Genomic DNA, 23,244 nt, shown 5'->3' on the forward strand with positions numbered 1-23,244 from the left:
AAAAACACCAATATGGTGTTTTTTCTGTCCAGGGAATGCTTTTAAGGAGAAAATATTAAGATGTTCTTGTGTTAATCTGCCCTGGCTCTTAAATATCTGATGAAAACAGACGCTGTTTCTCCCGCTGCAGGTTTTGAACTCATTAAATGTGAGGACCCCGGCATCCCGCAGTTCGGCTACAAGGTGCATGACGAGGGACACTTCGCCGGCAGCTCCGTGTCCTTCAGCTGCGACCCCGGGTACACGCTGCGCGGCAGCCGGGTGCTGGTCTGCCTGACCGGGGAGCGCAGGGCTTGGGATCAGCCCCTGCCAACCTGCGTGGGTGAGACGATCTGCCTTTTCAACCTCCTCTTGCGAATGTGGGCATCACACTGAATGTCTTTTCCCCCCCTTTGCTAATGCCTGTGATATTAACTCGGATACTGATGGCGCCCACCGACATTAAGGACCGCGATGCTTTAGACTGAGAGCTCTGATCCCTTCAGAACTTGTAGGGCGGTCTGAACATGAAGCGCTCTGCTCCGAGTGCAGATCTGACAAGGTTTCTTGCTTCCCTGCGAGGAGAATCCTGCTTTTCCAGTCCTTGCCCTTTCACTTGAACGTGTTAAACAGTGACACCTCCCGATAATGGCAAACATCATGTGTCCAGGCGTTTGACAGTTCATAGTCGTGTTTATATGAGAGCTACATGACACCCGATTCCAGATCCTCAGACGTCTTAATTCCCTCAGTCTTCTCGTAGCTAAATCCTGAGCTTCTTTTTCCCTGTAGCACTCCAGGAGTTTATCTTCTTGCTTGGAAAACTCTGATACTAAGTTTTGTGTATTGAAACAAAGTCTTTTAGCTGAATTAAATGACTCTTTTTAACTTTGTTTTGTAGGCGTTGAGAATCTCTTTAAATGGCAAGAAATACTCCCTGTTGTATTCGTAGGATGAGATTTGCATTGTTGCCAAGTAAGAACCGTAATATGTCATGAATCTTCTCACTAACCCATATGTTTCTTTCAGCGGAGTGCGGGGGTACTATCAAAGGAGAGTCGTCAGGACGGATACTGTCTCCTGGCTACCCGACACCCTATGATCATAACCTGAATTGTATTTGGACAATAGAGGCAGAAGCTGGTTGCACAATAGGGTGAGTTGGGCCACGTTGTTGTAGCTTGTTTTGTTTTTCCATGTGTTGAATTTCCCAACAGCGTTTAACGTGTGTCCAAGTGACAAAATCCTAAAATGAAGATGTATAGATACATATATAGATATGTATATATGTATATATATATGTATATATGTGTATATATATATAGATATATAGATACATATATAGATATATATATAGATATAGATATAGATATAGATATATAGATATATATATATATGTATATATATATACATATATAGATACATATAGATACATATAGATACAATATAGATTGCTCAGAAGATCACATCCCAGGAAAGAAAGGGTGATAGAAGGTAATTACAGGTTTGGTTCGTCTCGCGTTTGTTACCAGAGAAAAGGAACACAGAAAGGGCCAAGATCAGCCACATTACATTTGTGAGCATGAACAGCCAGGTGTAAGGGTCCCCAGATGTGAGCGGGCAGCTGGAAAATTGATGCCACAGCACTTCGCTTTCATCTTCTAGTGGCACTCTTTTATTGTTTTATAATAAATACAACACATACAATGTAATTATCCTCCCAAATGAGAGACTCAAGATGGTTTCCAAACATCTGGTCTGTACAGAGACCCAAGCTTGTTTTCTCCTCCTGCTCCTCTGACTTCTCTGATTGTTCTGCCACCACCTTCCTGTTGGAAAACGGCAGTTTGAGGTGTAATTTGTCAGTAAGTTGTGTGCCTTTGGCAGTTGGTATGGAGAACATTTGGCTCGTAAAGCCGGGCCGTTTCCAGCTCTGCGGTCCCTGCTGCTCCGCGGCTGTTTCCACGCTCACGTTTGCCCAGGCCCCGCTGAGCCGTTTCAGTGCTCTGTGTGCACCCACGTGTTCCAGCCCGGCTGAAACCATCCTCGACAGAAAACTGGAGCGTATCGGCAAGTAAAGTTTGCACTAAGTGAGGGGACTTGAGGAGGAGAAACAGTTGGTAAGGTCTGTTCAACAAAAATCCTCTTCTCCCACCACCATAATTCCTGGCGCTGGTGTGTCAGCCCCATTTCTCTCCTGACCCCAGACCTGCTGCTGCTTCATTGTCAGGTCCTTTTATCTTCCCCGGAGCTTCCGTGCTGCATCAGCACTCATCACCTCGTCAGCAGAGACTGTTAATCACGTTGAGCTCTATGGTGCTTTTAGTCGATGGATTTATGCTGGAGATAGATCTGGTCCAGTATTTCCATTTTTACTTAATGCAGAAATTCCCTCCATTAGCTCTGCTCTTCGGTGTGGTTCAATTATGGATGGTTTCTGGTACAAACACATGAGAAAGAGCATAACCAATGCAGCTTAATTCCAGCACAGGCAACTTCTAGTTCAAGTCTCTTTTTTTTGTTTTCTTTCATTCTCCTCTAAAAGTTCCTGAAGAATCTGAAGGTTTTTATCAAAGTAGACATGAGACCCTCCCTTCTGTCCCGAAAGTCTAAGAGGCGGCTTCATCCAGACACTGTGCCAAGTGAACTTTACTCGCATGTGTATCCCCTGTGTGTGAGAGGAGTAGGAGTAGGTTCCAGTCTAAGTTGGGGAATGACCTATTAGAGAGCAGCGTAGGGGAAAGGGACCTGGGGGTCCTGGGGACAGCAGGGTGACCATGAGCCAGCACTGGGCCCTTGTGGCCAGGAAGCCAATGGTACCTGGGGTGGGTTAGAAGGGGGTGGTCAGTAGGTCAGAGAGGTTCTCCTGCCCCTCTGCTCTGCCCTGGGGAGACCACACCTGGAATCTTGTGTCCAGTTGTGGCCCCTCAGTTCCAGCAGGACAGGGAACTGCTGGAGAGAGTCCAGCGCAGCCACCAAGATGCTGGAGGGAGTGGAGCATCTCCCGTGTGAGGAAAGGCTGAGGGAGCTGGGGCTCTGGAGCTGGACAAGAGGAGACTGAGGGGTGACTCATTCATGGGGATCAATGTGGAAAGGGGGAGTGTCAGGAGGATGGAGCCAGGCTCTTCTCGGTGACAACCAGTGACAGGACAAGGGGCAATGGGTTCAAACTGGAACACCAAAGGTTCCACTTAAATTTGAGAAGAAACTTGTTGGGGGTGAGGGTGGCAGAGCCTGGCCCAGGCTGCCCAGGGGGTTGTGGAGTCTCCTTCTGTGCAGACATTCCAACCCGCCTGGACACCTTCCTGTGTAACCTCATCTGGGTGTTCCTGCTCCATGGGGGGATTGCACTGCATGAGCTTTCCAGGGCCCTTCCAGTCCCTGACATTCTGGGGTTCTGTGATACTCCAAGGAGCAGAGCTGTGGGTTTGCGTGTGCAGGATCAGCCAGCTCGGCAGGTGATCCACCTCATGACCTGCCTTTCCTCACACATGAAAGCTCTTTCTTCTGCTTTCTTTGGCAGCTCAAACAGAACAGATGATCTCTGGGTAGTTGAGAAGAGCACATTTTCAGCAAGTTCATTTTTATGGTAATCCGTTGGAAAAATAATCCTCTTCACGCATGATACAATGGTACAAAGCTCTCATTTTATAACTTACATTAAAATTAATCACCAAGGCTTTTTGAATAAAGCTGTATCTGAACAGAACGAGGAGAAGGAGAGGAAGAAGGGAAAGACAGGAAAATAACTCTGCACATCGTTGCCATGTAAGTTAGAGAGTTGCACTTCAGGAGCGTTTCCCCCTTTCTGAGGTCTTCAGCAATGAGTTTTCTCTGGCAGTTTTGGCTATTTAGAACCAAGCCGCTGTAGTCGGGCCAGCACACCTGTGGAGAGCAGCTCTGCTTTCATCCATTCCTATTCTCTTTGTGTCTGGCTTTTTTCCTCTTTGCTCAAGGTCTCTGCTAGGTAGATTTATGATTCAGCTCCTTTGGTGTCTGTCAGGTTCTGTGGACATCATTTTGTTGCTGAGTACATTGCAGCAGGTGTTTTTTTTTCCCTCTTTATGGTTCTACCTGATTTATTTATGTTTGCCCCGAATAAATGGGAAAGCAGCCAAGTGAATGCTTCCTTGTTTTCCTCTGTGGGCTGTCAGGGTTTTAAGCCCAGTACCTGGCTGTTTTATTTGTGCAGATTTGCTCAGCATAGTTTATTAGATTCCTTGTGGGCCAAGCTACCTTAGGTTGGTACCAACCGCGTTTCTCATCCTTTCAGGAGGAAAGGCAGAGCTCGGTTTGTGGTCTGACTTCCAGTCCGTTTTGCCACACAGGCTCCATTTCATGGTTTTCCACACCGAGGAGTTCCACGATGTGCTGCGGATCTGGGACGGCCCGGTGGAGAACGGCATCCTGCTGAAGGAGATGAGCGGCTCCGGCCTGCCCGGCGACGTCCACAGCACTTTCAACTCCGTCATCCTGCAGTTCAACACCGATTTCTTCACCAGCAAGCAGGGCTTTGCTATTCAGTTTTCAGGTAGGGTTTACACTCCGCATTGTCCAAACCTGCCGTTGCTAATAAGCCATTCCAGGTCTATCTGCAAACCACTGGTGGTGAACAAATGACATTGTATTGAACGCAATAGCAGGAGCTTTCAGACATTTGTGCTCTATTGCGTTTGGGTGCAGGCTCTGCAAACCTTTGCATTTTGTCCTTGCAGTGCAGGTGAATTGTGCTCCCCTCTGCTACAGTCACCTTCACAGTGGTGGACCTGGCAGCAAGATGCAGAGCAGCGTGTTGTGGAATGCACAAGAAGGCTTTACAGATATTTTCCACCGCATTCCCACAGGTCCCTTAGAGGCAGTGGGATGCGGGCAGCTTCCCCCAGGCGTTCGGAGAGCACTTGGTCAGTGGTCTCTAAAAACCAGCTCTATTTAAAATCCCTCAAACTGGATCACAAAAGCTCTGTCAGCTGTAAAATGGCATCGCTCACAGCAGCACTACGTGTAATGCACCTGCAGTCTGTCATTGCCTAAGTCCTGGCGGCTGTTACCTGAGGCTCGGCCTTGTAAACACATTAATTTCAATTATATCAGGGTAATACGTGTCAGAATTCACACAGAGGTTTCCAGGGTGCAGGCCTTGCTGACGTGTCCAGGAACCACCCAGCAGATGCCGATTTTGGTGTTGGTAGCAAACAGGGAGGCTGTTTGGTGAATGATGATACAACCTTCCTGGGACTCGGACACATGGAAGTGTCTGAGTTCGCCGTGTCTCTCCCAGGTTTTACCCGTAGCTTTCTGTTCAGGTGCTTTGCGTGGCCAGGGAAGAGTTTTTGCTGGGTACGAGACCTTCTGGGATGACCAGGGCAGAGGGAGAACGCAGCTCTGCCATCCCTTTGCCAGGCTTGTGTGTCAGCCTGCCAGGAAGGACCAGCCTGGGCTGGGCTCCTTATCTTCAGTTACACAGAAAGAGAGAGAGGGATTTCCTCCGGCTCTTTGAAGGAGAGCTTGCTCTAAACTGCTGGGTGTAATAGACTCTCATCAACTTAGCAGGAAATAAGCTCTTCGCCGCCTGATACGGAGCTGGTCTTTGTTGAACGCTTCTGCTCAAAGCCTTTGTTCACAAGGTGTGACCAAGTAGTCAGGCCTAAGCTTAGAAGTCTAGAGTTTTGGATCTTGTGAACTTTAATGATCTATATAAGCTTGCAAAACTCCCGTTACTCCCAGACTTTCCATACCGTTAAGTTGTTGTAGCGTTGACGGGCTGTGAGCTCAGTGGGCAGTGACGTTGGGGTCACCTCCTGCCTCAAAGGGACACGGCAGCAGGACACGCGTTTCGAAAAGGTCAGGCCTGATGCTTCACAAGGCTAAAGGCTAAATTGCTCCGCCGCTCTGGGGAAGTGGAAAGCGCTCGCGGATTAGTTTATTTTGCAGCATGTGTCTGACACAGAATTCTATAAAAGTGCCATGTAAGATTAGTGGATGTCTGGACTTATTAAGTAAACATGCGTGTGCACAATTATACATCAAACTTACACTCTGTGTAGTGCACTTGAACCTGCCGTTCCCCAGAGCCTGCACCAGCTGGAGTGGCAGATGCTCAGTGCGGAGTAAAAACCAGTTTGTGGCAACTTTAAGGGATCCTGAAGGAGGAGAGATGAGGAATGAAGTCATTGCTTGGATGTCTGCTTAAGGACAGTCTAACTACAGCCAGGGCTGTAAGCCTGTATTAAATATACATATATACATATATGTATAAAATATCTTTTTAATACTCTTCAGTTTCTACTGCCACTTCCTGCAATGACCCGGGGATTCCCCAGAACGGGAGCCGGAGCGGCGACAGCAAAGAGGCCGGTGACTCCATCGTCTTCCAGTGTAATCCAGGATACGCGCTGCAAGGAGAGGCCAAAATCACTTGCGTGCAGATTGAGAACAGATTTTTCTGGCAACCAGACCCCCCTTCCTGCACAGGTATGAGCAGGAATCCCTCCTCCCAGTGCACCGATCTCTGCCCTGTTCCCACTGCAAGATCGCTCTGTCTGGAGGGGATGAGTCCCACCTGGTTTGAGGAGGCGTATGACAGGGGATAGATGTCTTGGGTAGCTGTCTCATAGAACTGCCTTTTAGGTTTATTCCCAGAGCATCTGGGACAATGAGAGTCTAGTTCATGGTGGAAACTCATAGAACATACTGCGGTGTAAGTGATGGTATTTAACCTGACAAGGCAAAATTAAAGGCTGCTTTAAAACTCAGGTTGGTGGAGAGGATTGGGGTCATGGGTGAATATTTTCTGCATGAGGAGACAGCAAATTCTGTCATGAGAAAGAACTATCTGACATTTTCTTTGAGCTCATAAAGTAATAAAAGAAGCTCATAAAAGTGATTCTTTTTAATATATCCAGGACATATAAAAATAGTCATGCTAAGCACATAAGAGCAATAAACATCAAATTTGCTGACCAATTAAGTGCTAGCCACAAATTACTTACCGGCAACCTTCATTCCTGGTTATGCGCTGTTATCCCAAGCAAGAAAAATCAATTAGTTCTGTTTCTAACATCTGATTTAATGCCAGGTAGGAAACCTCCCCAGCATGCACAGGATTTATGCTCCTCACAGGACGACTTGGTTTCTCAATGACTGTCTTATGATCTAGTGCAGCACCTTTCCAGCCTGACAGAGACGGTCCTTTTAGCCTTCCCAGAGCTATCAGTAAATCATATCGTTACGTGTCATGCCCATCTCGATGGGTTTTGTTCCGCACCAGCCGCTGGGCTCTCTGGCCTTTGAGAGAAATGCAGCCGGGCGCCTTCATCTTGGTGTGAGATGAGATCTCAGGGGGATTGGACTGTATGATCTTTGGAGGTCCCTTCCAATCCCTGACATGCTGTGATTCTGTGTCTCCAATTTGACTTGGAGATACTGTGTTGGGTCCTTTTTGAACAGAAGTCTTGTTTCAGGAGTCAGAAGCTTTGTGAAAGAGATGCAAGCAATGTCTTGCTCCTTCCCTCTGTTCAGCAACAGAGGATCTGCAGAAATACTCAGTGGTTTTCTAGTAACTCTCTAACAGGCTGCATGGTTAGAGCTGAATTGGAAAATGGGGTTTAATTTAGGACTTGGATTTTATGTATTTAGCATTTCAAATGTATTTTTCCATCTTTACTGTACGACTCCTGTAGTCCCTAAACAATGTGGGCTGAACTGGAACCTCAGCTGAAACAACCCCCAGGGGTTTGGGGTATTTGAAGTTGCATCCTGACCCAGCTCCAAACAGTTCTGGCTCGGACCGGATTCTGGTGTTTAAATCCTTTGGAGACTATGGGTGGGATTTTCAAAGGAATCAGAGGGTGGTGAACAATCATCTCCCTTAGGCGTTTCAAAAATGAGTCCGTCTACTTTAGTTTCTTCCTGAATTTTCCCTGACTTTACAGTCTGGAAGAGGAAGGCATCTCAAAATTTGAGATCAGTGTATCACAAGGGTGAGGGAAATGCCAGACACCTGAATTTAACACAGGTTGTGCCCCCCCCCATTCACCCCATCCCAAATCTGGGAGGATCGATCTGAGCAACAGGGGAATCTCAGAGCATCGACCCTCATGAAGAGACTGCAGAAAGGCTGACAGTAATGAATCAGTTGTGAGTGTATGTGCCACAGTGGAAATATATGCAGGCACTTTCAGCCTTAAAAAAGTAATAATTGATTTTTCAATCAGCTTGGCATTTAACGTGTCGCTGACTGCAATAAACACGAACAAGCATTTAGACCCAGACAACATGTTTTCACTTACGTAGCAACATACCATCCAGATTTGGACCAGGGGTTGCCTAAATAAATGTTGCAGAAAAGCATAAAGCACCTTTCCCTTTCTGGTTACTCACATTTGTATGTTAGGAAGATTTTAATGGCACCTATAGCTCTGTGTGAGTGCATGCGCCTCATCTCTGTTAGGGTCGCTATAAGATATTGCAATATGTGTCTTAATATCAGAGAACCCTGCAAAGCGCCTCTCTGTCCCCTTGTCTATCGCTCTTTTCTCCCGTCCTGCATCTCATCTGCTATTTTTGGAGTTTCTCTGAGACAAAGCCTCATCCCTTTGCTTGATTCTCCTCAGCCCCCTGCGGAGGCATCTTGACAGGGCCGGCCGGGGTGATCCTGTCCCCGCAGTACCCGGAGCCCTACCCGCCGGGCAAGGAGTGCGACTGGCAGCTCACGGTCTCCCCGGATTATGTCATTGCCCTGGTGTTTCACACGTACGTACCTGCGAGCCATTTGGTTCCACTTGCGTGGGACAGGGAGGGGAGAGCGGTGGTGGGCATGGGGTGAACGGGGTCTGCACGGGGCTCCTTTGCCCTCTCAAAGAACCAAACCAAACCTGGTGGGACTGTCCCGTAGTCCTGGGTAACCTGTTCTCAGCCCTTACCTCCAGCTGGGAGAAGATGCACATATTCCAGCTGCTCTTTGATCTAGCCGTGGTTTTACAGAACACCACGGTGTCGCTGGTGCAGCGTGGAAAACGGCTGCAGTGACACTGGCTTCTGCATCACTTGATTCCTGACGTACGGAATGGGGACACAAGTGTCCCACGCTCAGCGTGTGGTTGCACGCCCATCAGGACCACCATCTCGGTTGTTCTCTAGGGCTGCTGTAGCTCATATTTCAAGCGCTCTTTTGGTTTTGCAGCTTCAGTTTGGAGCCTGGCTATGATTTCCTTCATATCTACGACGGGCCCGATTCACTCAGCCCCCTGATCGGAAGCTTCTACGGCTCGCAGCTGCCCGAGAGGATAGAGAGCAGCAGTAACAGCCTCTTCCTTGCTTTCCGAAGCGACGCATCCGTCAGCAACGCCGGGTTTGTCATCGACTACACAGGTACGAGCTGCCCGGGGTGCTGCCCGAACTGCCGCGAGAAGGAATGAGGCTTTGAGTTTGCTCCTTAATTCCCCCACGCTTGAAAAAGAACCTGGGATTTGGGTCGGAGAAGTTGCAGAAAATAGACCTTTGGGGAACTGAAGGGAGAAGAAAAGAAATACAGGAGGGAGCCTGTGTGAAAGAAAATCAAATACTCGGCTCCTTGCCACCGTGGGATCCCAAGTACAGTTCAAAGACACAGTCTTCTCTCAGCATCTCCTTGTGTTTGGTCAGTGCTACAGCCCTCTATAGCTCCCTAAATACCAAATAGCACCTGTGTCAGCTCTGTGCAAAACACTGCTAATTACCAGGGGCTTTGTAGTCCTCTTTTAGTAATAATTTGGGTGAGGAAAAAAAAGGCAAAGCTGCCATCTGTCAGTCCCTCCTTGAAATCCTGCATCGTCTGTGGGACTGGGACTGTATCGCTCGCCTGCAGCTACGGTGTGTCGGCTGAATTTCAAACAGCCTCAGCACTTCATTTGAAATTGTTTCAGGGGCGATGGCTCTTCAAGAGGAAGTTGTCCTCTGGGGCTGGGAGGAAACAGAGAGGGAAGAATGAATTTGGCTTTTATGATGTCAGGTTTTGCATAGAGCATGACAGTGAGAGCGACGTGGGAATGGAGCGGTGCCGTAGGAAGGTGTTGGAGGGCGGATCTGCAGCCAGGCAATTTCCCAGTTTTGCCACACTGATACAGTCTGCCAGCAGGGTTTCTCATAGATGAACACATAGCTTTTGTTTTGCACCCATGACACACCAACAGCTATGAAGCAGAATGAAAAATCAAACTAATCTGGGCAGGAACAACCCCAGGTTCCAGTATAAGTTGGGCAATGACCTATTAGAGAGCAGCGTAGGGGAAAGGGACCTGGGGATCCTGGGGACAGCAGGGTGACCATGAGCCAGCACTGGGCCCTTGTGGCCAGGAAGCCAATGGTACCTGGGGTGGGTTAGAAGGGGGTGGTCAGTAGGTCAGAGAGGTTCTCCTGCCCCTCTGCTCTGCCCTGGGGAGACCACACCTGGAATATTGTGTCCAGTTGTGGCCCCTCAGTTCCAGCAGGACAGGGAACTGCTGGAGAGAGTCCAGCGCAGCCACCAAGATGCTGAAGGGAGTGGAGCATCTCCCGTGTGAGGAAAGGCTGAGGGAGCTGGGGCTCTGGAGCTGGACAAGAGGAGACTGAGGGGTGACTCATTCATGGGGATCAATGTGGAAAGGGGGAGTGTCAGGAGGATGGAGCCAGGCTCTTCTGGTGACAACCAGTGACAGGACAAGGGGCAATGGGCTCAAACTGGAACACAAGAGGTTCCACTTAAATTTGAGAAGAAACTTGTTCCTGGTGAGGGTGGCAGAGCCTGGCCCAGGCTGCCCAGGGGGTTGTGGAGTCTCCTTCTGTGCAGACATTCCAACCCGCCTGGACACCTTCCTGTGTAACCTCATCTGGGTGTTCCTGCTCCATGGGGGGATTGCAATGGATGAGCTTTCCAGAGCCCTTCAACCCCTGACATCCTGTGATTCTGTGTAATGTTACCAGCAAAGAAAGGCTATGAGTGTGCTTTCCCCATGCACGCTCAAATTTGCAGAGGTTTGGTTTGCTGTCGACATAAAGCCTTGCCTTGGTTTAGAGGGGCGGGTGAAACTTAAAACGCAATAGTTTGGGATTGCAACTGGGGAGGAATTTATTCTTGGGATGATGTAGCAGGGAGTGGAGTTTTGGGGTCAGTCTGGTTCATGAAAAGGAGTATTTTTTGAGACCATACTCAGTAATGTAAAAGGCAGAAGGGCTGTTTGGAGAGATTCTTCCCAAATTATTCTTCCCCCCACCCACTCATAGTTTGTGAGCGTTGGGACTCGTTGTCGTGGACAGAGAAGCAGGTCAAGCTCTGGCGCTGCCGCAATCCAAGGAACACACCCCAATGGTGCCGAAAGCTCAGGTTTGGCTTCTCACACTTGTGGCATGGAGAGGAAAGGGGTTTCCAGGCTGGATACTCCAAAGCAGGAGTTTTTCTCATACTTTTTAGTATTTCTCATTTCTGTTGTAGCCCAGAAGTGAAGTGGCGTGAAATTGAAAGCAAATGAAGCAAAACTGATTACTTTTCACTCTTCCAAAGGAATGAAGGGAAAAAAAAAAACCCCACCACACCAAACCCCAAGCCTTATTTCAAATCCATTATTATTTCGCCAGAACTATTTTGCCCATCCTGAGCTTATAAACATATATTCAGCATTACTTACGGGTTATTTAAGGTGGAAATTCCCCACAGAAACACTGTTCTGTAAAATCCATTGCAGAACAAGCTGTTTAAAAACATGCAATACTGTTTGCTGGTAAAACAGAAATGAGGGATGATGCTTGACCCTAAAACAACTTGCATTTGGGAAATGGATCTATCCTTTGGCCAAGGTTGTCCAGTGTGCCAGGGGAACTGCTCGGGATGCCAGATCACGGTGTAGTTTGTCCTGTTTTTGATATGACTGTCATGACAAACTGCCTTTAGACAGTTCCTTTTGGGGTTGTTTTAAGGCTTAGCTGTTGGTAAAGGCTCACACATGTTCGCAGATGTGGAGTTCATGATGTGCTGCGCCGAAGCTGTTGCGGGATGTGCAGATGGAAGCCTGACCTGGTGCAGGAGCTTGAGTTTTCCTTGGGAAAGGAGAGGGGAAGCACAGAGCGTTTCTGCTTTCTGCGGCCTAATGAGCCAGTTCTCATGGCATTTTAGTCTTGACTCTTTTCTAAACATTTGGCAGCCTGAATCCATGTTAATTGGGACATCAGGGTAAAGTCCTTGATTTCTGAAGTGCCGGAGTGAAAATAAAGCATTAATTCTAAATGGGCAAGCCGTGCCGTGCTCACTTCATAGCCTAATAAATCAAAGGCTGGGCAAGCTGTGGCTTTCCCACATCCCTCCATGAGTCTTTTGCTGTCTCCACGCAACCAAATTCTTCCTCCAAGCCAAGCTCTTGGCTCCCTTTGTATCCTGCTGCTGGGGACCGTCGGGGCGGGTCGTCGGCAGAGTGTTCATCTGGAGATGAGCACAGGACCGGCGTGTCGGGACACATTGTCCTGGAGGGCGAGTGGTGTCCCTGGGGGCACAGACCCTCGAGGGAGCAGAGAAACAGTCGAGAATGAGGAGAACACAACAAAAGCAGAGAGGCTGTTGCTCAGCAATCCACCACCACCCTGTTTTTTCCCTTTTCAGCAGTCAGGGTGACTTGAATGCTGAATGTCATGGCTTTTCAAAGCCGGAGCAGAGGCTGAGATCAAGCGGGTGGCGAAGGCGCCTGACAGCGGGCGGGAGCGGGCGGGCAGGTTGAAGCCACATCAGCTTGTTAGTGGAAACACAGCGAGACTCTTCAGAACAGCCAGAGAGGCGTGGAGTGGTCAGGAGGAAGCCGAAAGGGTCTGAAAGTGAATATTGGCAATGCAGAGAAATACAAGCTCGTGGAGTGAAAGAGCATTTTGGAAAAGTAGATGAAAGGTTTGCAGTTGCAAACGGCCTCTGTGCTGCAGCGGACCCTGGGCCACAGAACTGCTCATCTTCAGCCTCCTTGGGTGATCGATAACCAGAAGCAGTTTGTCCCCTCTGGGCCGTGGTGACCGGAATATCCATCGACTCACAGGGATGGTGAACAACCTGCTCGCGGCTCCAGCTGATGTCTCGCGAGCGTCAGGATGAATGAGGATGGAATGTGTTCACCGAGCTGTGCAGAGAGCCAAGGGCTTGGCGTTGCAGTGCTGGGACTGAAAGGAGCTTTTCAGTCCTGATATCATCATCATCATCAAGATTTGTGTGTCTCAGCAGGACCTACCTGCAGATCATACACGGGAAGTAAGGGGATAAAAGTGTTAAGTTCTTTTATCGTAGAACCCCGATCTTCTTTATCACGTTCTGAGTATCAAAGCTCTCTTTTGCATGCTGTGATAATGATGCTTCTAGTAATATTTGTGTCTCTTCCCAGGATCAGATAAACAGGAGCATCTTTGGTTGAGAACAGGGTTGCTCGAAGGAAAAGTCTCAAGTTTGTACAGAAAACGCTGTTGGCACAGAGAGAACCCAGGACTTGGTGGCTCACGGTTTGATACACAGTCTGATGGCTGGTGAGGAGCACCAAGGGTTGACCAGTGGCTCCCAAAACATGGAACTGGTGTTGTAGGAAGAACCAGCGGCCTCATTGTGCAGCTCAGGGCGACTGTTCCCGATGGGAACGTTTCCCATCCTTTTGTGCCCTGTTTACCTGCATCACTAGCTGTGGTTCAGCTGTGGTATAAAGGAAACCGTGGCAATAATCCTATTTTTCACTGCAAACAGAGAAACAAAAGCAGGATGTGGGGGCTTCACTGTTTTCTGTTTCTCCCTCCACCTCTTCCCCAAATACTAAAAGCCCATGATTTAATGCTTAAACACATTATAATTGTTCACAGACCCACTGCTCTCAGAAAAGCCCTCATCTTTAATGAGCAATTTCCAAATGACAAAAGAGCAGGATTAATCAAAGCCTCTAATTATATTTCATGCAGAAAAAACACAGAGAAATAGAAGAAAAAAAAATAAAAAAGACCTCAGAAGAAGAAAGGAGGAAATATCCCAGTCCTGACAGCTTTGGAGTCTTTACTGGAATTTTCATATGTAAATGAAGTTTTTAACTCTGCAGGGCATAGCGAACAGAGAGAAAAATGTCTTCATTTTGTCTAACTGCTTGTAATCATTTTGCCATAATTGCAGCCGTGCTGCACATCTGGAGGATCCAGCAGCACATGGCACCCCGTGTTTCCACGGCGAGAGCGGAGCAGCTCGTGGGTACGGGAACAAGTGCCAGGGAGGCGATGCAAACAGATGTAGCACGTCCGAAATGTGTCGTGTGTTTGGTCTGTGTTTCTGTGCCCTGGTTTGCGAAGTTCATTGCAGCCTGTGCAAGAGAGCAGGTGCAGGTAGGGGAATCCAAGCTTTGCCTCGTCAATTGGATTGGGTGCCATAAATATGTGTGTGAATGAAACTTCCTTCTTCCAGTGAGCGTCAGAGAATGTTCTGGACCAGAATGTGACCTGTATAAATCCTCGCATTCAGCAACACAAGAGAAGGCTTGAAATCTGAACTCTGCAAATGCCACTAGTCTTATGATATGCTTAAATGAGATTCCTAGATGACAAAAGCCAAAAAACATGCCGTTAACCAACATTTTAGGTTACCTGTGTCAGACCAATGACGATCTTGGCAATTCTCCCTTGCAGAAAATCCCCGGGAGTCGTGCTTTGATCCTGGATCGATTAAGAACGGCACACGAGTGGGTACAGACCTGAAGCTGGGATCCACCATCACTTACTACTGCGACGGAGGGTACGACATCGAGGGGGTCTCCACGCTGACCTGCGTCATGGGAGAGGATGGGAAACCCACCTGGAACAAACCTCGACCTACCTGTACAGGTGAGGCGAGAATGATCTATTGCCAGATGCTTCAGCACTTTATCCTCGTGAAGAGCTTGACGTTGCTTTTGCCCAGAGCTGCTCACGAGGCCATAGAGACGGTTATTTGTTTTCCTTTGGGTTTTGTGGGTTTATTTGGTTTGTTTTCTGGCTTAATGGGGAAATGGCTTAAATGACAGGTTTGCAGACCTGCTTAATCTGCGAAGTGAGTCAGGAGATGGCCGTCAGTCTGCGGGGAATGGATAAATGAAAGCTCTGGTGGGGAGGATGATGTTCCCAGGGGAGCAGGAGCTCATTCGGTTGGGTCCTGAGCTTTAACATGGGGTGGAGAACAGCACAAGTCACACATTGGGCGACGCCACCGTACACGGCACCCTTAGCCTTGCTTGATAATTAAATGCAAAGCAGACGTGAACTCGGGTTAGGATAAGCTTTATTTTCTTAATAAGAAGTTGCAGCGAGGGCGGCAGCGCCTGGAGCGTGGGATGGATGGTGGCTGGGGACAGGCGGCGGCGCACAGAAACACAGCGCGGGGCCGGGGGTGGATCTGAAGCATCAGGGAAGGAGCTGATGACTCAGGACAGGCTTTGGTGGGGTTTGCTCAGTGATCTGTGCTTGACTCCCCTCCAGCTCCCTGTGGCGGTCAGTACACGGGCTCTGACGGCGTCGTCCTCTCCCCGAATTATCCCCAGAACTACACCAGCGGACAAGTCTGCTTGTACTTCATCGTCGTGCCCAAGGACTATGGTATCAGCTTTGGATGGCTTTTGAAAATCTGTCCTAGTGTCTCTGCAACTCTATCCTTTGGCATTTTTTGTTTGAACAAAGCAGTAGAATAAGTGCACGTATAAATCAAGATAAGGGAGGTTGGAAAATACTAAGGGGCACTATTGGGTGCTGTTTATACTTTGTTATAGTCAATAAGGATGGTAGGAATTTTCTGAATTTAAAAACGTATCAAAAATGCCAAACCTAAAAAGCACCATCTTGTGATTCCCTTTGCAGTTCCTGCACTGTATCCACTCATGCAGAGTTGAGAAATCATCAGAAAATAATTAATGGTGATGAATGCTAGCTGCAGACTCCGAGGCCCTCCGAGAGCACAAAGTGTATTTGCCATAAACACCCGCTAACCGTGGTGCTAAATAATCTGTGCCGAGAGGCACAGCAATGCGCACTGTTGTGGTTGTGCAACTATGGTACTTCGGACCAATTTTCATTTTTAAATAACATGTAAATTAAATTCTAAACCGAGATCCAAACAAAAGCCAGATCCATTCAAAGGAACCGGCGTTCCTTTTGTAGGGTCTAGTGCTGCTTGATTTTGGTCAGAGCTCAAATATGAGAATGATCGATGCTCTAGAACCTTTGAGGCAGGAAGCTGGTTACATATTTTCCTATTTGAAGGGAATTGAATGTTTTTGGAGAGCACTTGCACCGACAGCTCCGGCAGGTGAAGGTCTCTAAATTCTGCTATTTGATGCTGCTTCTCAGTGCATTATATCGATCCAGTCGGTCCTTGTGGTCTCTTCAGTGCATACGTTCCATCACCGTTCCCGGCTCCTGTGCTGCTCTCTTAGCCCTCTTAACCGGGTTTACTGTACCTGATCTTGATATTGTCTTAAGAAACACAATAACGAGAGGGCTGGACAGTCCTGATCTGCAAGTCTGGGTTTGCTTAAGGTAGGGTGACAGCTAAATTAGTTTCTCTTCTCCACCTGCCACCTTTCAATAGCCTCATTATAGACAAGCAGGAAAACCATTAGCAGTGAATGTTCTGCGTTTCCCTTCTCGGGGTCTGTGTGCCGCAGGTATCGGGCTGTGCTGGCATCACTTGTTCAGCATTCCCAGCATCACAGCTGTGCTGGAAACCCAAAAGTGAGGAAACAAATGTCGTAGCTCGGTGGATGATGAATTTCACAGCGAGAGACCTCTGAGCTTGTGAATCCGCAACTGGGCACTTACAACTTGAAAATGCAAAGCTAAGAGATGGAGACAACAGGGAGAAAAATATCTAAGTGCAGATTAAGGAGGAAAAAGGCCCTTATTATATTTTGAAAAATAAAGATAAATAGCTAAACTCTCTTTGCTCGAGCTAAAACTATGCGCTGATCCTTTCATTATCATTTTCTCCCTTTTGTAAGCTCTGCTTGCTCCTGGGTGCATTTCAGTGTACACAGTGAGACCCAGAGCGCTGCCCAGCCCCTCGTTAGCAGCCTCTGTACACAGGCTTAGGACCATTAATAAAATCGTGAGCATCGTCTCTCCCGAGCAGCCATCCTCGCTGACCAGACGAGTTCAACCAAGGGATTAAATTCTTCAGGACGGGGATTGTTATCTAGTTCAGGTTTTGTACAATGCCTAACCCAACGAGGAGCCCGCTTCATGACAGAGGTTCAATAGAACTAATAAATAATAATTATCAGTTGGTGAAATTATATACCTTGTGTTCTGTAGGCAGGCAAAGGGGATGATTCATTTAAAAATCCCTTTCGGCCTATGAATCAGTGTTAAAGCGCCCTGGCAAGCGAACACGGGGGAGGCTGCTTGCTGCGGCTGTTATGCCTACTTTGTGGATAAATAAAGGGCTCCCATCTTCCCGGGCTGTCAGTCAGGCCCTTTTTATCTTTGCCAAGCTCCTGCAATACAAGCAGCCGCGATGGGCGGCGTGGGGCCGCTCGTCCCACCGCGCTCCCTCTCTCCGCAGTGGTTTTTGGGCAATTCGCCTTCTTCCAGACGGCGCTCAACGACATCATCGAGGTCCACGACGGCCCCAACCAGCACTCGCGGCTCCTCAGCTCCCTCTCGGGCTCTCACACAGGTAGGGAACGTGTCCCTGTCGCTGATGGGAGAAAGGCAAGTTAAAAATACAACCCGCGGTTAATAAACGCGTTGGTGCAGCTCATGCTGTGATCTCTGTCTCTCCCGTTTTATCTTTCTCCTCATCTAGGTGAATCTTTACCGCTAGCTACCACCAACCAGATTCTCATCAAATTTAGTTCCAAGGGTCAATCTACAGCCAAAGGTTTTCATTTTGTCTACCAAGGTGAGTACAGTTGTGTTCTGGAGTTGTCCCCAGATAGGAGTCAAAAATACAGCGATGGTTTGAAGTGTCCTGAACTGCTTTTGGCACCCGTGGGTCCCCGCACACTGAGCAGGAAATCCCACAGGAGATTATTTTGGTAGCGGTGAACTTGCAGGGCTGTCTGGCTCCTGTAGGTACTTTGTATTCAGTATTTCCATTTTCACTCGGCCTCAACCCTCACACATCCCAGGATTAGTATCAGAAGTATCTCCTTGAATCACGCCCTGAGTACACAGTGAGTTCTTGAGATTTATACCCCAGCAATGCTTCCCGCTGGCGTTTTAGCACATTGCTCGGTGTAAGCAGCTGAGCGCTCGTCTGGCAGCTCCAAAATCCTCCCTCTCCGCCTGTTGTACGTTTAGCTCTCCTGCTGCCAAACTTTTGCCCCTTGATCCTTCAGTAACAGCTTGCGTCGCATCGGGCGAGTCCCGCCTCGAGATTTTAAAGCGGTAAATCAAAAGCGATGCGCAGAATAGTGGGAAACAGAAGGGCTTTCTCACCCCCGCGCTTTGCAGAGTTCTGGGGGGTTCAGCCAAGCTTTCACACGCACGTTACGGGAAAGTGGGGGCAACCTGGGCCTTCTGCGGGGGCGAAGTGAAGCACGGTTTGGATTTCACACTACCCAGAGACCCGTGCTCTTGAATTTCTGCCTAATCGTTGTAAAACAACTGTAGTTCTGATAGTAATCTGTAAAGATCTTGGCAAAGCGAAGGTTTAGATGAAATCACTGAAGGTTCCCTCCTGCATGCTAATGACGAGCTGTGCTCTCTTCAGTGGCATTAAACACTAATAAATTGTAAAGCAACTCGGTGAAAAATATAAATTGATTTGCTCCTCAGCAATAGGAATTTCTTTGACTTGTTTTTCCCCTTGTTTACCTGTCAGACTCTCCATTTCTTTCTCTGACTGTTGTTTCCAGTATTGAACAGGAACGCAGGCAATTTCAACAGCTGGCAGTGCAGCATCACAACTTCAATTCCCCTTGTCTTTCTTTTTGCATTTTCTCATCATGAAGAAGATTGTTTAAAAGTGCTGTCCTTTCTAGTAATGAGACCAAGTGAGCTGAGAAGCCTAATGTGTTTCCCACTGAAGCTCCAGCATTAAGTGGCAAACCAACTTTTTTGGAAAGTCACTGCTGAGTGCCTTGGTCACTATTTAGAAGTGACCTTTCTGATGCGATAATGAGTTTCCTGGAGGCAGTCTAATCTTAGAAAGCACGCATGGTTTGTAATGGCCTAGCTGGTTTTATTTCAAGTATCACTTGAATTGACACAAGTTTTTGGAGTACTAGAGAGGGTGCAGAGGAGGCGACGGAGCTGGTGAGGGGCTGGAGACAAGTGTGATGGAGCAGCTGAGGGACCTGGGGGTTCAGCTGGAGAACAGGAGCTGAGGGGAGACCTTCTGATCTCTGAACTGCCCGAAAGGAGCTTGGAGCATGGAGGGTGTTGGTTTCTTCTCCCAAGTAGCAAGTGATAGTACAAGAGGAAATGGCCTCAGGTTGCGCCAGGGGAGGTTGAGGTTGGATTTAGGAACAATTTCTTCCCCAAAGGGCTGTGGGGCATTGGAACAGGCTGCTCAGGGCAGTGCCGGAGTCACCATCCCTGGAGGGGTTTAAAGGGCATTTAGACAACGTTCTTAGGGACATGGTTTAATGCCAGAGTTAGGTTCAATTAGGTTATGTTTGGACTCCATGATCCTGAGTGTCTCTTCCAACTGAAATGATTCTATGATTCTGAGTGAGTTATCTGTTTTTCTTCTCAGTGGTCATGTTTGAATTCATCCTCTCTTTGAGGTTTAGCTGTGATCAGATCCCTGTGTTGTTTCTAACAGACCTTTAACTTGGCACTTAATATTTCCAAAACGTTTGTTCTAACCATTTTGTTGTTTTCTTTTTGCTTTGCCATTGCGCGCTCCCCCTGGGCTGGGTCACCAGCGGTTCCCCGGACCAGCGCCACGCAGTGCAGCTCGGTGCCGGAGCCGCGGCACGGCCGGCGCCTGGGCAGCGACTTCGCGGTGGGAGCCGTGGTCCGGTTCGAGTGCGGCCCCGGCTACGCGCTGCAGGGCTCCCGCAGCATCCAGTGCCTCACCATGCCCGGGGCGCTGGCGCAGTGGAACGCCTCGGTGCCCACCTGCGTGGGTACGTGTCCTTGGGTCCGGGGTGGGAGAGGAGACAGAAGAGTCATTTGTGCTGGAAAATAAATCGCATCCTTTGGGATGGTTTGAAAGCGAACAAACAATAAACTGAAAAAAATGAATTAAAAATTAAAATTAAATAAGTAAAATACGCCACCAAAACTAAACAAATACACCACCCTGTTTCATACCACTTAGGAACAAAAGCCAGACCTGCCTGGGAAGAAGGGCAGTTAATGTCAGGGAAGGGACCTTTTGGTCCAGTATTGGGTGATGGGATCTGGGACAGCGTCTATAAAGAATTAGATCTGTCTCAAAGCTGTTTTCGCTGCCTTTGGAGGAGAGTGGTTCCTAAAGAATGAGTCTCGTGGACTGATACACCCAGTGTTGCCCATGCCCCAGGGCTGTGCGCTGCTCGTGTTAGAAGTTACATGAGTTACTGAAAAGAGGATTATTCATACAAATCTCCTCCTTAAATCATGAGCCAATTGTTTGCTTTCTTGTCGGCGGACAGATGTTTTAAAGATGTTTCAGCATCAGGCCAAGTCTTTCCATCTTCACGCGTTTCTGGGCTCGTTTCAGTGCCGTGCGGTGGCAATTTGACGGAGCGCAAAGGGACCATCCTGTCCCCCGGGTTCCCGGAGCCGTACCTGAACAGCCTCAACTGCGTCTGGAAGATAACGGTGCCCGAAGGAGCCGGGATCCAGGTACAGTTCCAGCAGCAGTGGCTGCAGCCTGAGCTCGGGAGGAAAAAACTGAGTACCCGGTGCATTCAAAGGCCACGTGTTATGGAGTTGCTGCTCCTCCCAGGAAAGAGATGGGTTGAATGTGTAATTTTCTGGAATCAGATACATACATCATTCTGGAATCAGATACATACACCATGACGGCGTAATATTTCACTGGAATTTTGCCTCCTGGAGGCACTCGCTGTGGGAAATGAGCTTGGAACTGTGTGGCTGTTCTGGTGTAGCGAAATAATTGTGGTATTTGGGGTATATATCTTTATACCGCTGAATTATGCAAGGTTGAAAGCGGTGTAAGCCGCCCCATGGCAGAGCTGCGTGGATTCCTTGTGCCAGCTGAGTTGCAGCAGTGTGATTATACAATTACAGCTTGGCTGCTCATTGTCTCCAGGTAAATGAGCTCTCTCTTCAGGTCTTTTTGTGGCCCTTATCATTCCTCTGCAGCAATAGCCCTGCGAGCGAGAGGATGTTGAGAACTAAGCCCAACATCAGAGACCGAATCGTAGATAAAGTTCCATTCAGCGCGTGTCCCTCATCCTCACAGAACGCACCTCGCTGTGCGTTACTGACATTACTGGGTGACACACGGGAGATGGATTTTGTAACAGGTTCATTCATTCCACAGGCCTCATTATCACAGGGTTTCTTTCTTCTTTACACCACTTTGTCTGCGAGGGTTTTGTTCATTAAGTGCTTTTATTTCCCCATCGTGTGCTTGGCTGATAGACCCGGAGGTGGGTTCCTCCCTCTGCAGCGCCCGCAGTTGTGTTGTTCTCGGTGGTTTTATTGCAGCATCAGCTCTGCTTTGCTGGGTGATGGTTCTGCTCTCCCAGACCCGGATTCTTGCCCAGTACCATCATCATAACTCAAACCACAACCTGAACCCAGGTCTGGGATGGGGCAGAGCTATGGGAGCAGCACCGGGTACAAAACAGCACAAGCCTGGAGTAATGTTAATATTTTGAGCTGTCTGCCAGGCTTTTGCTGTGTCCAGTCCAACAAATTCCGCTCTCCTCTTTGTTTTAGAAGCCGTTTAAAATAGCGTTTTCAAAAGCTTCAGAGCACACCATCAATTCTTTTCTGTTCATCTGAAATTGTAGCTGTTCTCAAAAGCCCCAAATGGCCGGAGGATCCATTTAGCTCAGGCAAACGTCTGAGCAATTGAGGCAGTTTGCAACTTGCTCGGGACTCCTGGGATGGGGAGGTGATAATTCACTTAATTTTTAAAGCAGCGTAAATAGATGCCATGCATTCCACACGGCCGTGTGCTGAATGCAAACCCTCGATGCCACTTCGCAGCCCCGGAGCTGTTCTGGCACATCTGCTGAGCTCGGAGGAAAGCGGGTGTTGCGGCGGGCTGTTAAAAGCGTGTCTTTATTCCTATGTATGTGTTTTTCACCTCTTTGGTTGTGCAAACACAGCTAACACTGCAAAGTGTAATGGTAAAGGGTTTTAAAGATTCGGTGGTTTTGTTTGGATGGGGTTTTTGTTTGTTTATGATTTGTTTGGTTTGGGTTTTTCTTACCCCGTCCCTGCTGGATGTGATCTCTTGGGACAGAAATAGCTATTTAGGGGTGTAACGCAGAGTGCGAGCAAACAAGCTCTAGTCCGGGGCTAACTCAGGACAAGCCCTGAGTTCCATTTCCAGGTCTGGAGTGGGAAGTTTTGGTGCAGCTCAGGACCGTGGTCCTGCGTGACCCTTTGGTCGATGTGCCAAGGGACCCGGTCCCATACACACAGTCCAGTTGTGGGGTGACGTCTTCCCTCGGCAACAAACCAAACCAGCTTGTGATGCTGTGCGTCTTGTGTGTGGGGAAGAAGGAAAAGTGAATAAGGAATAGTGAAAGGTGTTGGCCCCAGAAATACATCAGAAATAAAGCCCTCGGGCCGGAGCCGCGGTGGAGCAGCCCCGAGGCAGGTGATGGGCACAGAGCTGGACCCGCCACAGAACCTGCTCACCCGCTTCTGCCTGCGACATGTTCTCCGTTATTAGTTACTAATTTAAGCATCGGTTTACCCTCATTTTGTACAACAATTAAAGGTTAAACAACTGTAAATCAGAGGAGGGGAGGTGAAATTAGAGCTTTCTTGGTAGCGGCGAGTCACTAGCAGGATTTTTATGTAATCAGGGTATGAGCTAGCACTTCTGCCATGAATTATTCATTCCCGTAGCAAACCTTCCTGAGTGAATTAATTTATATACATGGCAGTAAATAGATGCGGATCCCTTGTGAATCCGCATGTCAGACTAGAATTAGGACCTTAAAAATGTTTATTCCGTTAAGTTGTGGGGGGGAGGAGAATAAATAATTTAGCAAATGTTAGAGCAAACAAAATGCACGTTCTCAATCCAGGTTCTCTTTTAATCATGTAAATCACAATAGGGGTGTCATTATGCAGGGTGAGGGTATGTGTGTACATGCATGTGCATGCGTGTGCGAGCGCTCCAGGTTTGCGGGCCCTGGGAGTCAC

General features: G+C 48.2%; 1 protein-coding gene across 4 annotated transcripts in view; it reads left to right on the forward strand.

The window, feature by feature from the left end:
* The window catches only part of CSMD2 (CUB and Sushi multiple domains 2), a 264,468-nt gene that overhangs the window by 183,106 nt on the left and 58,118 nt on the right, over positions 1–23,244 (forward strand). For all 4 annotated transcript variants that reach the window (XR_010468147.1, XM_065041591.1, XM_065041590.1 and 1 more), the window contains 12 exons: positions 131–322; positions 1,009–1,135; positions 4,308–4,510; positions 6,259–6,450; positions 8,592–8,730; positions 9,161–9,348; positions 14,614–14,808; positions 15,439–15,555; positions 17,516–17,629; positions 17,759–17,854; positions 19,827–20,030; positions 20,609–20,733. Coding sequence is in view for 3 of the 4 variants with exons in the window: in XM_065041591.1 (XP_064897663.1) it covers positions 131–322; positions 1,009–1,135; positions 4,308–4,510; positions 6,259–6,450; positions 8,592–8,730; positions 9,161–9,348; positions 14,614–14,808; positions 15,439–15,555; positions 17,516–17,629; positions 17,759–17,854; positions 19,827–20,030; positions 20,609–20,733 (1,892 nt within the window). In the remaining variant the exon portion in view is untranslated. The remainder of the gene's footprint in view (positions 1–130; positions 323–1,008; positions 1,136–4,307; positions 4,511–6,258; positions 6,451–8,591; positions 8,731–9,160; positions 9,349–14,613; positions 14,809–15,438; positions 15,556–17,515; positions 17,630–17,758; positions 17,855–19,826; positions 20,031–20,608; positions 20,734–23,244) is intronic.

This window comes from Columba livia, chromosome 26 (genome assembly GCF_036013475.1).
Source record: "Columba livia isolate bColLiv1 breed racing homer chromosome 26, bColLiv1.pat.W.v2, whole genome shotgun sequence".
NCBI classification, from domain to species: Eukaryota; Metazoa; Chordata; class Aves; order Columbiformes; family Columbidae; genus Columba; species Columba livia.